General features: G+C 62.2%; 1 protein-coding gene across 1 annotated transcript in view; it reads left to right on the top strand.

The window, feature by feature from the left end:
- The window catches only part of MORN1 (MORN repeat containing 1), a 50098-nt gene that overhangs the window by 22026 nt on the left and 14882 nt on the right, over positions 1 to 13190 (top strand). The window contains 2 exon segments of the mRNA XM_043573578.1: positions 2810 to 2933; positions 3341 to 3513. Of these exon segments, the coding sequence (XP_043429513.1) occupies positions 2810 to 2933; positions 3341 to 3513 (297 nt within the window).

The raw sequence follows: 13190 nt of genomic DNA, 5'->3' as shown, positions 1-13190 counted from the left end.
TGTCCCCCTCCCTGTTTTTATATTCTTTTTGCTTCCCTTCCCTTATGTTCATCTGTGTCTTAAAGTACTCATAAGAGTGAAGTCATATGATATTTGTCTTTCTCTAATTTCGCTTAGCATAATGCCCTCTAGTTGCATCCAGGTTGTTGCAAATGACAAGATTTCATTCTTTGTCATCGCTGAGTAATACTCCATTGTATGTGTATACCACATCTTCTTGATCCATTCATCCGTCGATGGACATTTGGGCTCTTTCCATACTTTGGCTATTGTCGATAGGGCTGCTATAAACATTGGGGTGCCTGTGTCCCTTCGAAACGGCACACCTGTATCCCTTGGATAAATGCCTAGTAGTGCAATTGCTGGGTCTTAAGGTGGTTCTATTTTTAATTATTTGAGGAACCTCCGTACTGTTTTCCAGAGTGGCTGCACCAGTTCGCATTCCCACCAACAGTGCAAGAGGGTTCCCGTTTCTCCACATCGTCGCCAACATCTGTTGTTGCCTGAGTTGTTAATGTTAGCCATTCTGACAGGTGTGAGGTAGTGTAAGATTTTCTCTTTATCACTGGTTTGAGCAGTTTTATTTTTTATTTTTGTTAACATTTTTTAATGTTTATTTTTGAGAGAGAGACAGAGAGACAGAGGAACAGAGTTGCAAGCAGGGGGAGGGGCAGAGAGAGAGGGAGACACAGAATCCGAAGCAGGCTCCAGGCTCTGAGCCGTCGGCACAGAGCCCGACGCAGGGCTCGAACTCACGAACTGCAGGATCGTGACCTGAGCCAAAGTCGGACGCTTAACCAAGTGAGCCACCCAGGCGCCCTGAGCAGTTTTATTTTTGAAGTGACATGGTGTAATTTTCTTCATGTTTCTTGCGCTTGGGTCTATTGATTTTCTTGCGTCTGTGGGTTTATAGTTTTCATCAAATTTTGGGATTTTTCAGCCTTTATTTCCTCAAATAATTTTCCATTGCTGCTTTTTCTTCCCCTCTTTTAGAGGCTCCATTACCCACATATTAGGCCATTTCAAGTCGCCTCACTGTTCATGGATTCTTTTTCCCCTTCCCTCTTTCTCCCCTCTTTTTCTTTACCTTCCTTTTTTATTTATTTTTTTCTTTTTTCCTTTTTCCTCTTGGTATTTCATTTTGAGTAGTTCCTGTAGCTATGTTTTCAAGTTCATGAATCTTTTTTTTTTTTTTGCAATGTCTAATCGGCCATTGATCACATACAGTGTATTTTTTATCTAATAGTTTTTATTTCTAGAAGTTCAACTTTGTTCTTTTTATATCTTCAGTGTCTCTACTTATCTTTTGAATGCACGGAGTCCAGTTATAGTAATAACTTTGAAAAAGTGTCCTTTCCTGCTAATTCTAACATCTGGGTCAGGTCTGGGTTGGTTTCATTTGACGGTGTTCCCTCCTCATTATGGACCATACTTTTCGCCATTCTTCGCCTGGTCATCTTTGACTGGGTGCCAGACGTTGAAAATTTACCATTTGGAGGCTGGATATTTCTGTGTTCCCATAAGTACTCTTGGCCTTTTTTCTGGGGTACAGTTGGCTTCCTTGGAGATCGTTCGATCCTTTCAGGTTTTGCCTTTATGAAGTGTTAGGTGTGGTGGAGAGCTCCAGCTGAGACCCGTCATCCCCACTGCGGAAGCAAGACCTGAGAACCCTGCCCAGTGTGCCACGACGTCCGGGTCTCCCAGCCTGGCCGATGAGAATGAGCACCGCTCCCGTCCCATGGGAGCCCAGAGCCTCCCGCCCTGTCTTTTCCTGGGTCTTTTCCTGGCCTGGGGACATTTCCTTGCGCTTGGCGCACCGACCCGTGCTCTGCTGTGCATCCAGAGGCCCCACACGCTTCTCTGTTCCTCTGCCTTCTGGACTCCAGGACTCCTGCTATGTGCCTGTCCTCCCCCCTCCCCCTTCAGCCCTGTGTCCTCACTGAGGGGGTTCCTGGGGTTGCCAGTCCCTCTCCCTGTACCCGGTCCACCTTCTCTCAAGGCGGTGACCTGGGCAGTTATGGGCTCCACACCCTTTGTTTCCCGTCTCAGGGACCACTGTCCTTGGAGCTTGAAAACCATCACGTTATCATTATATTTTGTCTGCGTTTTTGGTTGCTTCAGGTAGGAGCGTAGATTGGTCCCGGGTGCCCCATCACGACAAGAGCGGAGGCCGATGAGACCATACTGGGATGTGATCCTCGACTCCGCCCTCCACTCCCCTCCTTCCAAGTCAAAGTACTTGCAGTATCTGTCCTGCTCTGTCCCCTCGTCCACGGGGGCTGAATGACGGGCGTCACGGACGCCGCTCAGAGTCCACGCGACCAGGCCCTGTGCCGAGTGCCCCGGGAGTGTAGACCAGGGGGGTGGAGCCATCCCCCAGGTCGAGGTGGGGGCTGGGCCACAAGCAGCGATGTCTCCCCGGAGGTGGAACCGTGGCGAAGACGAGCCCCCGGTGTGACTGCTCTCGGCCAGGGCAAACCCCGCCCCTGAGCAGGTGAAACCCTGAGGCTGGCCAACAAGGAGAGCCCCCCAGCCAGAGGCACAGCCAGGTGCCCTGAGGCCCGGGGTCCCCAGTGAGGGGTGGCGGTGCCGGGCAGCGTGGACGGCTCAGCTGAGGGCCAGGGGGACAGAGGAGCCGGGACGGTGGGCAGGGAGTGCGAGCTGGATACGGCCGTGGCCTCTGCCAGCCCTGCCCACGTGGAGGGTCTGCTGCAACGGTCCTCATGGTGCCCGGCCCAGGACCAGGGAGGGAGAGACCCGGGTTCTTCTGTCCCTCCCTGGCTCAGCCTGCTTCTCTGTCCTTCCCAAGGCGAGGATGGCCGGGTTTTGAAGATCTCGGCTGGCGTCAGGTACGTGCAGCTTCCGGCCTACTCAGAGGTCAGCTTTTTCAAAGTGGACAAGGACAACCCGGAGACACCCTTCCAGACCCCGTTGTGAGTATGGGCGACCCCGGACGCCTGTGTGGGGTGGGAGACAAGGAGGAATGGCCCAGAACTACTCGACCCGGGCCCGTCCGCACGTGGCTCCCACACCAAGGACTCTGAGGGCACTGGGGACACAGTAGTGACCACCAGACACGACACGCTCTGTCTAGTGGAGCAGGAGCGAAGGCAGAGGGCCAGGGGGAGGTGGGCTGGGGCTGCGGCGTGGTTCCAGTGGTCCCGGACAGACCATCCCCCCCCCCCGCCACCGTTCCCTGCTTCCCACCACGTTAGTCTCCGAGTGGTCGCCTCGTCCCCTCCTCCCTGGAAGGACCCTTAAGCCACCGTGTCCCCCACAGCCAGGTGTCCCTCTCAGCTTGGCGTCCGGCAAAGCCCAGTCCCACCTGTCCCCTTTGCAGTGGCTTTGAGTGCATCGCCTATCCTCTGTGGAGCCCCAAGTCTGGGGCCTTGGAGCCCAGAGCTGCCCTGGAAAGTGCCAGAGGAGATCCACTGCTCCCCGGGGGAGACCGGGAGCCAGCAGTGGCATCAGACACATCTCGAGGCCAGAGGGACATCCCCGGTGGCCCTCCCGGTGAGTGGAGCTGACCAGCTGGTTGGCGGTAGCTTACGTGAGTGCTTTGGGGTGTGTGGGCTGATGGCGGGTGCCTCAGAACCTGGGCAGGAGGAAATTAAAGTTGACCCTTGAGAACTCAGGCACAGTGGGCCTGGAGGGGACAGAACGTCCCAGGAAGACAGTGCCCAGACCTGAGCAGGCCGGTCGCCATTGCTGTGGGTTACAAGGCAGGCTGGGAGCTACCGCCCTGGGCACCAGACCCCTCGGGTGCACGTTCTTACTGTGTGAGCCCAGAGCCCGTGGTGGGGCTGGGGCACGGCAGCCCGGGACCACCATGGCGGCCATCCTGCCCTCGCCACATGCACATCTGGTCACTGCCGGCTGTCTTGTTGGTGCACAAGAGCCTGGTGGAGCGGTGTGGCCCCTGGGCTGAGGGCCTCGGGCCTGTTTCTGCATCTGTCAGACCTTGGCGGTTTGCCTCGGCCACTGTCACCAGGAGGTCTGTGGCTGGATGGGAGCGCGCCCTCGTGACAGCCCCCACCCGCCCGGGACAGGCGTCTGTAGACCTAACGGTCGCCAGCGCTTGCCTGGTTTTCCGGCTGGTTCCGCCTCTGCCCGGAGCACACAGCAACTCCACGTGCACCTGGCCCCACGGCTCCTGGTGCCTGACAGCTGCTGCCGTGGATGCCTGGCCCGGCTTCTCCACGGAGTCCTCTGGAACCACTGCCGGAAGCAGAGCACTGGAGCTCCGGAGGTAAATCAGAGTTTAATCTCTGCAGCTCACCGTGTCCGGGGACCCCGGCTCCCACACAGGCTGATGCAGCCCCACCGCTTACGTCCTAATGGGGGGAGCATGTGCGTTACCGGAGGCGTCCCAGCGAGCGTGGCTGTGGGTCCCGCCTGGCCCCCTCGCCACGGGAAGCAGCTGCATCAGGTCCTGTGGACCAGGGCACAGTCATCAGCGGGACTCCGGGGTCCCCACCGGGCAAGTTCACGCGCATGTTAGCCGCAGGGACCTTCACGTTCTCCTTAGCCCTTGAAGAGGGGCCGGTCCCCCATCAGGACCCCAGCCCTGGATGCCGCAGGGGGTGCTCCCAGGTCACAGCAGAACGGGGGGACTAGTGTTCTGCACCAGGGCCCGGGCCGGGCCCTCTGTGTGGGGGCGCCTCACACCCCAGCGGCCGGCGGGGGCCCCGAGGCTCGTGGGGGGAGGCCCGGGGGGCTGGCCACGACCCCTCGTCTGCTTCCCACTCGGTTTATAGAAGCAACTTTACGCCAAAGGGCAGAGTAGGTCTCATGTTTCTGCGTAAAAACACCCTCTGGGCGCCACACCTTCCACCGGCAGGGATTTCAGAGCCTGTGATGAGGTCTCCGTGGAAACCCGGCCCGGAAAGGAGGGCCCACGTCCGCGCCCGGGTGTTTGGTGTGGGCGGCCCGGGCCCAGCCCGCTGTGCGGGTTTGGGGTGCTCGCCGCTCGGGAGCGGGCCTCACCCTGTGCTCACGGGGCTGGTGTCCGGCTGCCGACACGCTCAGAGACGTTTCCGGCTTTGCTAGGACGCAGGCGTGGAGCCGTAGAGAATCACCTTTGGGGAGACGGAGGGGAACACGCCTTGGGTCCTATGAGAACCGCTCGAGCTCTGCACCCGGACCCGAGGCCCCGGGTCCTTTGCCAGGTGCCCTGGGGGCTGACCCGGGAGGTGGCTGCTTCTCTGCCGCTTTTTGGCCGAGCCTCTCCACACCTGTCTCCTCTTCTGTAAAGCGATGGTGAGCGGCATCTGCTCCCAGGACCGCCCACCCCTTCGTGACCCCCTCCCGTCCCCTCACAGGGTGGGGCGCCAGGGACACGCACACCTGGGTCAGGAGGGGTCGCCCGAGCCTCTCTGCAGGACACTGCCGCTGCGTCCTGCCCGCTCAGCTGCCCCGGAGCACCCCTCGCCCCACCGGGGCCCGAGCCCTCGGACGAGCTGGCCCGGGGTGGCCCTGGGTCATGGACACACTGGCCGGCCGTCTGCAAACAGGAAATGAGGTCAGTGCAAATTTGCTGCTGCCGCAGGTAGGATAGGAGTCGGCCGTGAGCGAGAAAATCCCAGATAATCACAGCTTGACCAGGGGAGCTCGCTCTGTGGGGTCCAGGAGGCGGCAGCTGCGGGGCGGCCGGGTGGTACCTGAGACCCGCGTGGGAGTGGGGAAAACCGGAAACGGCCGGGACACGGAGCTGCTTGGGCGGGAAAGAAGGAAGTCTTTGTTGTTGTTTTGACCAAAGCGGCTCATTCTGTGACTCTCTGGGGACAGACAGCCTCAACTTATTCTGAGCGTTATTCCGAAAGAAAGCAAAACTGTGCCGTCGTGTGGCAGCCCCCACGCGCACAGGGAACACGGAGCGAACCTCCGTGTTCTCAGAGCAGCCCCGCCTCCGGGTCCCTGCTCCTGAGCTCACTCTCGAGCCCCCTTCCGACAGCACAGCGGCGGCTTCAACTCCATTGAGGTTCGCTTCTCGTGTGGATGTTCAGAGGCTGGGGTGCCGTCCCCCATGGCCACCGGGGCCCCTGTTTCTGTTTCCTATGCCGCTGCTCTGTCGCCCTTCCTGCGTCATCTCGTGGCCCTAGAAGGTTGCACAGGCGCCAGTCGTCATGCCCCCCGTTCCCGGCAGCTGGGAGGGGGAAGCATGAGGAGCCAGGGCCCTCCCTTTTAAGCCGCGTCCCTTCTAAGAACGTGCCGTTGCTTCCACGTCGTCGGCCAGAACTTGGCGACGTGACCGCACCAGGCCTCGAGGAGACGAGGAACGCAATGTGCCGGCCAAGACCGGGCTCTGTGGCCGGAGAACCAGGGGAGGGTGGCCGTTTCCGTCAACCGGCACCTTTGCCTGACAGTCTGGATGCCGCGTGAGCAAACCCACCGGCAGCCAAGGCCTCCGCCGCCTCCGGGGGCTGACGGGGAAGCGGGACGCGGGTGCCCTCCCTCTGCAGCCCTTTGCAGGAAGGGTGTCGTACGCGCGCCGCGCCCCCGTAGCCCTCGCCCTCACGCCCCGGCCCCACCACGGGACTGTGAGGCAGTGACGAACGGGCTTCGTAAAACCGGGGCTGGAGGCGAAGACGCTCCTTCTGTGAGACCGGCAGGAAGTGAGGGAGACGGGGCCCCACGGCGGCGGGAGCTGACGAGGGCACCAGGGCGCGGCGGCCCCGTGGCGGGCTCAGCTGGCACCTTCCAGCGCGGCCTCGCGCACGCCCCCCGGCGACCGGCTTCTCGGCTTCCTCCTCACCCCTGCAGGGCGGTTCAGGACATAAACCCTCCAAAAGCCTGCTTTCTAATCACACGAATAAGTGAAACAGGCAGAGAAAGTGCTTCCCGGAGACCTCGTGTCGCCACGCGGGGCTCAGGATCCTCTTCTCCCTTTGATACGAACTATGTCAGCCGCCTCATGGTTTTTAACTTCCGAGCACTTTGCTTTCCGTTGAGAAGAAAAGACGGTTTCATAGGCGTGGACCGGCGCCAGGCTTCCCGCAGCCTTTGGTGACGTTGCAGCCCCCACGTGGTAGCAACAAAGCTGATAATGATGTTCGGTTCACAGAGATTTTTATATTTAGACGCTTAACCTTCTGTAGTTCCCGCCCTCGGCCTTAAGCGGGATGCCCTTTTGTGCTGATCGCGTCAGGGGGGCGTCCGCTCACCCCCTGGCAGTGTGAGCCCTCGGAGTCCTGCCGCAGGTGCCGATAGTGGCTGCAGGGACACTGGCAGGCGGGCCACTCGGCCCAGACAATCCCCGTAAATTGGATTTGGGAACCCGATAAAGCCCTAGGAGGGCGAGAACCTCATGTTGCGTGCGTGTGTGTGTGTGTGTGTGTGAGTGAAATGCACAAAACCCTCCCAGGAAATGTTTCCAACTGATCTGAGTGGTCCCTCTTTTCCATTTGTTGAACACATGGTTCCGAGCATTCATCAGATGCGGTCTGCGAAGAATCATCCCTAATTGTAAGATGATTTTAAAAATCAAGGTGCCCTTTGCTGCTAATGCAGTCTTGCCAATAAGCGACGCAATGTATAGCAGAGAACTTCTGGGAATTTCATTGCCTTGGGGGGGGGGGGGGAGGTAACGCATTTTAATATTAATTGTCTATGGTTAATTATGGCAGCGTAGCTACCATGAAAGATCCTTGCTTTTAAAGGGAAATCTGTGCCGTGAATTTCCTGTGGAGGAATCCTACCGGGGGGGCGGGGGGGGCTCATCCCAGACAAGTACAGGAAAATCCTATGGTGCCTCCAGGCAATGCCGTGAGCAGGGGATACACTTGCTCGTCAGGGGCTGCGTCCGTCTGAAACCAAGCAACCCCGGGGGTGGGGGGGCCACACGATCTGAGACCACAGCCCGCGGAGTGAGCCCCTCCCACAGCCTTGGCCACCCTCCCCAGCACCTCTCCACCTGCCACTCATGGGTCCTGGGGCTGCGTGGGCACAGCCACAGGGCAGGAGCCCCAGGAGCACCCCCGGGACCCCTAACAGCAGATCTCCGGGGGGCCCAGGAGAGAAAGGAGGGAGGGAGGCTGGCCTGGGCTTGCGTCAGGTGCTGAGATCTCGCGTGGTGGCCAGCCTGTGCCCGCATGGATGTGCCTGGGGGGGCGGCTGCGAACAAGGCTCTAGAAGGCACGGATGTCCCTTCAGCAACCCAGAACCAGCTTGGATTTCTCTTTGCCCCTGACCGCGGCCTCAGAGGCCTGTCCCCCCGAAGGGGTCTCCATGCTGACACTGCAGTGAGGATGCCCTGCCCCAGGGCAGGGTGGGCCGGGGTGGGCGCCCTTCCCTGTGGCCTAGGGACAGGCCTCAGACCGCTTAGGGCCACCAGGCCGGCCAGGGACGGAGACTTCGTCTGTGTCTTCGTCTGCCTCAGGCTTAGCCTCTGACAGTTGAGCCACAGAGGGGAGGGGACGTGTCCCACCTCGCCAGCTTCCCCTGTGCAGCCTGGGCTGGGGCCCCTGCTGGGACCTGCTGGCAGGGGCTCCCAGTCTCCTGTGGTCAGAGCCCTGCTTGCCAGAAGTCTGGCCCCGGGGGCTCTCCTGGGGCGGTTGATGCCACTGTATCTGCCCCCCCTCCACGTCACAGAGCCTGTGGCCTTCTGGTCACCACAATGCTGCCTACGGGCCTCTGTCCCCTGGGAGTGGGTGTCAGGCCCCTGCATGAGCTGGTGGGGGTGGGGGTCTCTCCTGGGACAGGGTGCAGCCCCTGGGATCCAGGACCCACTTCAGGCAGGGGATTCAAGGAGGGCGGGAGGCCAGGCCGGCACCCTGCTCTCTGACCTGTCCAGGGTCCCCTGGCCAAGTTTCTGGGGAGGGGTCTGCTGGAGTCTCTGCTCCTGGGCGGTGGTGGGTGTGGGGCAGGCCTGGCCCAGGCCCCATGGCAGGGCAGTGTGGGGACAGGGAGCCTCCGGGCACCCAGCACCACCCCGAGGAGCTGCCCATGGCCAGCCAGACATGTAGGTGTGGGAACTGGCCGAGGGTCAGCCTGGGACTGAGGGCCCGTGGGCCAGGCGTGTGCTGAGCGTGGGCCTGCGTGTGTAAGCACCCTTGTGTGGCACCGTGTGCATCTGTGTGCACATCTCCCGTGTGGGGGGTGTGTGTAAGCATGTGCCCGCACCCCTGGTCACGGCCGGCTCCTTAGTGCCCAGCCCCTCACAGCACGCTCCGCTGGTGGGCCGCAGGCCCCTCGAGGCCTTTCTGGAAGCCTCAGGACCAGCTTCCTTCTCCTAGTAAAGGCTGCTGCCCGCGGCGCTTCTCCCCCGACGGCAGCTCCTAGAGACACAACAAACCTCCTTTCATCCCTCCCAGAAAGAACACGGGGCCATGAGTTCTGTCTTGCTGGGATCAGCACAACCCCGGCCCAAGGCCCACTCCAGCCCTCGTGGGAGGCGAGCTTCGGGGTCCAGAGACCCCAGAGACCCCGGACTGGCCGGGAGCCCCAAGCCACTGTCCCGGCCTGTCCTGCCGCTGTCCGCACCTGCAGGCGGCCCTCTCCGTTGGAGAGCTGTCACGCTCCAGGCCCGTTCGTGGGCCCCGAGGCCTCTGCCCAGGTCTGTCCCGAGAGCCCCCAGGACTGCCGCGTGTGTCGCCCAAGAAGACAGCCCCAGGCACAGCCTCCCGGCTGATACCTGCGCAGGAGCCAAGCTGGAGGTCAGCCGCGGTGTCCAGACCCCGCGTCCCCAGGGCCGCTCCTCTGCTGCTTTCCCGCTGGATGAGCAGGGGACCCCTCGGGGGAGCCCTGTGTGGTGTCAGGCTGCCTGCCTAGCCCCGTAGGGCTGGTGTCCCCGTTGGTCACCTCGGGGGCAGCCCGGCCTCGCTCTGCCCAGCCAGGCACAAACAGCCTGGCTGCCGGAGGCTCCCGGAGTCGAGGATGAGGGGACATCAGAGACGGGCTCAGGAAGAACCCCAAATCAGTGCCTCCCCCCGTCCCGCGGGTTTGACCACAGAGCCCCGGCCCCTTTCGAGTCCTCTTTGCGATTCCAGCACAACCGAGCCCAGGAGCCGAGGCCGGAGGTAACGCATGCCCTCGGGGTCGCAGGAAGTGTCTTGGCATTTCTGGAAGGAGGAGGCTTTAACCACTTTGCGGAGCGCACACACAGCCCCCTTCGGAAGGACACACGTGTGGAAGAGGGACGGGGCAGTGAGTCTGAGCGTCCAGAAAGGACATGGGCCAACGGGGACCGTGGCTTTGCGTCAAATCCATTTTCTACGCTTCAGTAAAGGGAGGGAAGGCGGGCACCAGGTTCCTCGTCAGGAACGGTGCTGTGGCCCCAGACACCGGCCCTGCCGAGCTCAGCCCGAGGGACCGGGGTCCTGGTCCACCGCAGCCACCACAGGGCACGGGGCTTCTAAACACCTGTCCGGCCAGGCCCGGCCATGAGCTGCCTGCAGGCCTGGCTCTCACACGGGCCCCTTGGGAAACTCATGGATTCGAAAACCTCTGGATAGAAACCTGAACCAAACCCTGCCCGCAGGCGGGGCCTCCATCCTGCAGCCCAGATGGGGCCTGAGACACCCCACACGGGGACGCCTGTTTCTGGGCTGGTCCCCAGGGCGCCTCCATGCTGGGTGCAGACCGTGCGGACACATTCGGTCGAGGTGGAGCAGAAGCACCTGGAAGGTCCTGCCCCGTGGTCACGTCGGGCCAGCCCTCGCCTCGGGCCCGGGCGCCCACTGGACAAACCGAGTGGTGGGCGGCGGGGGGGGGAGGGGGGGGCGTCGCGGCCTCGAGGGAGCCCTCGCCTGGAGACCGGGCCGTCCAAGAAGGGGCCCAAGGGTGCCCCCCCCCCAGCCCTGCCCAGCACTCACGCTGCCTCCTCGCCCTCTAGGCCGTGGAGACCCCGGCCCCGCCAGTCCTCGCCGAACAGGCCGCTCTGCCTTTGGAAGGTAGCAGCTCCTTGGCCGGTTGAGCCTCTGCCCTAAAGACTAACGCGGTGTGTCTGGTCACCTCCACGTGAGACGGCTCTCGGCCCCTCAGGGCCGATAACATTTTATTTTTTTCTTCATATAAATGAAGAAAACATTCCAGCCTGTGGCTGGCTCTCCGCCCGGGGCCCCCCGGCGGCCGTTTGACGGTCGCGGCCCGGCCCGCGCAGCCTTGTTTACTCGGGCCGCGCTCCGCCTTTGTCTCCGCGTCCTACACAGGTGATTAGGGAGTCTAATTGAGTTGGCTGTAAAAAGATAATTAATCGACATTTCCTCCCAGAGAGGTCAAGCGCCGATCTCCCCGCGGTGCAGCCTCCCGTTACCAGTCGCCCCCCACCCGCCCCCCCGGACGCAGCAGTGACCTTTATCTTGCTGATGATTAAAATCGACATAGAGGCCTCGGAAATAACTCCTGGGAGCTGGGGTCGGCATCTCTGGGCAGGGGCCCTGCCTCGAGGGTCAGCCAGGCTGGCCAGTGCCCCCCTAGAGAGGCCAGGACCAGCTCCAAGGGCCCCTGCAGGCCAGGGCGGGACCCTCACCCCAGAACGCTGTCCCCACATTGTCCCCAGGCTGAGGAGAACAATGGGTCCCCTCGGACTGGTGCGTGGTGAGGCAGCTCTCTCGGAGGATGGGGGCTCGGAGGATGGGGGCGCGGCCGGGAAGGGGGATCTGCTCTGCCAACAGGGCAGACAAGGTGAGGAAGGGGCCGCAGGAGGGGGTGAGTGTTGGGGGTGCACATGGCCACCCCGTGACAGCAAGATGGATGGTGGCAGGGCCAGGGCCACCGGGACACGACACCTGCAGCAGTACCCCGGGGGCAGGGCGTGAGCAGAGGCCAGAGGGGCCAAGCGTCCAGAGGCTCAGTGTGGCGGCCCGGTCGTGAGCTAGGACGAGACGTGAGGAGTAGCCAGTGCGGCTGGCCCCGGAAGTCCTGTGGCCACAGGGCATGGCGTGTGCTCAGGACGCAGGAGGAGGTCAGTGGGAGTTTGGGGCTGGGGTCGGGGGGGGGCGGGTCTCACCCAGTGGTGAGTCCCTGTGCTAGGTGTGAGGCTGGGCCCTGTGATGGCGGCTGAGGGGAGACCAGGACGGGGGGACATCGGTGATGTCGTCCACGTTTCTGGTCGAGCGAGCCGGAGTTGGGGTAGGAATTGGGTCTGGGGGGCAGCACGTGCAGGTGTCCGCAGGGAGCGGAGGTGGGTGACTGACCCGAGGAGGCGGGAGCTGGACGAATGTGGTGGACACCCCCACGGGCAGCAAGGCGCCCACCCAAAGGGGCACGGACGGGGGAGAAAAGAGACCGGCCTCCAGCAGTGGCGGTGGAGGGTGGGGGTCAGCTGCGGCCACTGGTGCCCAGGCAAGGTGCACCGATGTTAGGGCCGAGGACAGCGGCCCCCCGTTGTGGGAAACCCAGATTCTCAACAAACCCTGTGAAGCCCTGGGCTGCGGGACCCCTGCTCCGGGACAGAGGGCACTCTGAGAGGACGCACTTCTAAGTGGATTTTAAACTCCTAAGCCGACCAGAGAGCCCTGTTCTCTTTCGGTGGCCCAGCAGGGTCCACGAGGTCTCTCCCTGACCTTCCACGATGGGCTGGGGCACAAGCTGCATAGGAGACTTCTGGCCTGGCCGGGACACCACCCACCCCACAAACGCCCTGTGCTGCGGTCCACACGCGGGCGGGGTGGCTGGGGACGGCAGGAGGCCTGACCTTTTGGGACATCGCACATGCAGGGCAGAGACAAGCTGAGGGACCGCTTGGACGCACGACCTGGGAAGCCACGGTCCAGCTGAGACACGGAGGCAAAGGAGGCCAGCGGGCCGTGTGCAAAAAGAGGGGCCGACGCGCGGGGCCCGAGCACGGCCAGGCTGCGGTGACAGCGTTGTGATCAGCCCAGGAGCCCCGCGAGAGCAGCTCTAGTGGGAAGAGCTGGGGCTGAATTCGGGGGGCACGGGACAGGAGCGGCGGCTGCAGGCTGAGCCCCAGTTCTGGGAAGGCGGCGTCACATCTGAGACTCGGGGATGGCCCGGGGAGAGGGGGCGGTCAGGTGCGCGAGTTCCACGTGGCCGCCGCACTTTGTGAGGAAGGGGCCTCGGCGCCCAGAGGCCTCCTGGGCCCGAGCGGCCGAATCTCGGGGACCCCTCCTCGCACCGCGGACGTGCCACCGCTTTGGTTTAAGCCCGTTGGTGTTGGGTTTCTCTGGCTTTCGACCACAAGCGGTCTCGGAACCGTTTCTCATCCGGGGACGATGAATGGCAGGAGGTGA

Source organism: Prionailurus bengalensis, chromosome C1 (assembly GCF_016509475.1).
Source record: "Prionailurus bengalensis isolate Pbe53 chromosome C1, Fcat_Pben_1.1_paternal_pri, whole genome shotgun sequence".
In the NCBI taxonomy this organism is placed as follows: Eukaryota; Metazoa; Chordata; class Mammalia; order Carnivora; family Felidae; genus Prionailurus; species Prionailurus bengalensis.
Note: the sequence above shows the minus strand (reverse complement) of the source record. Positions and strands in the feature narration are given on the sequence as shown.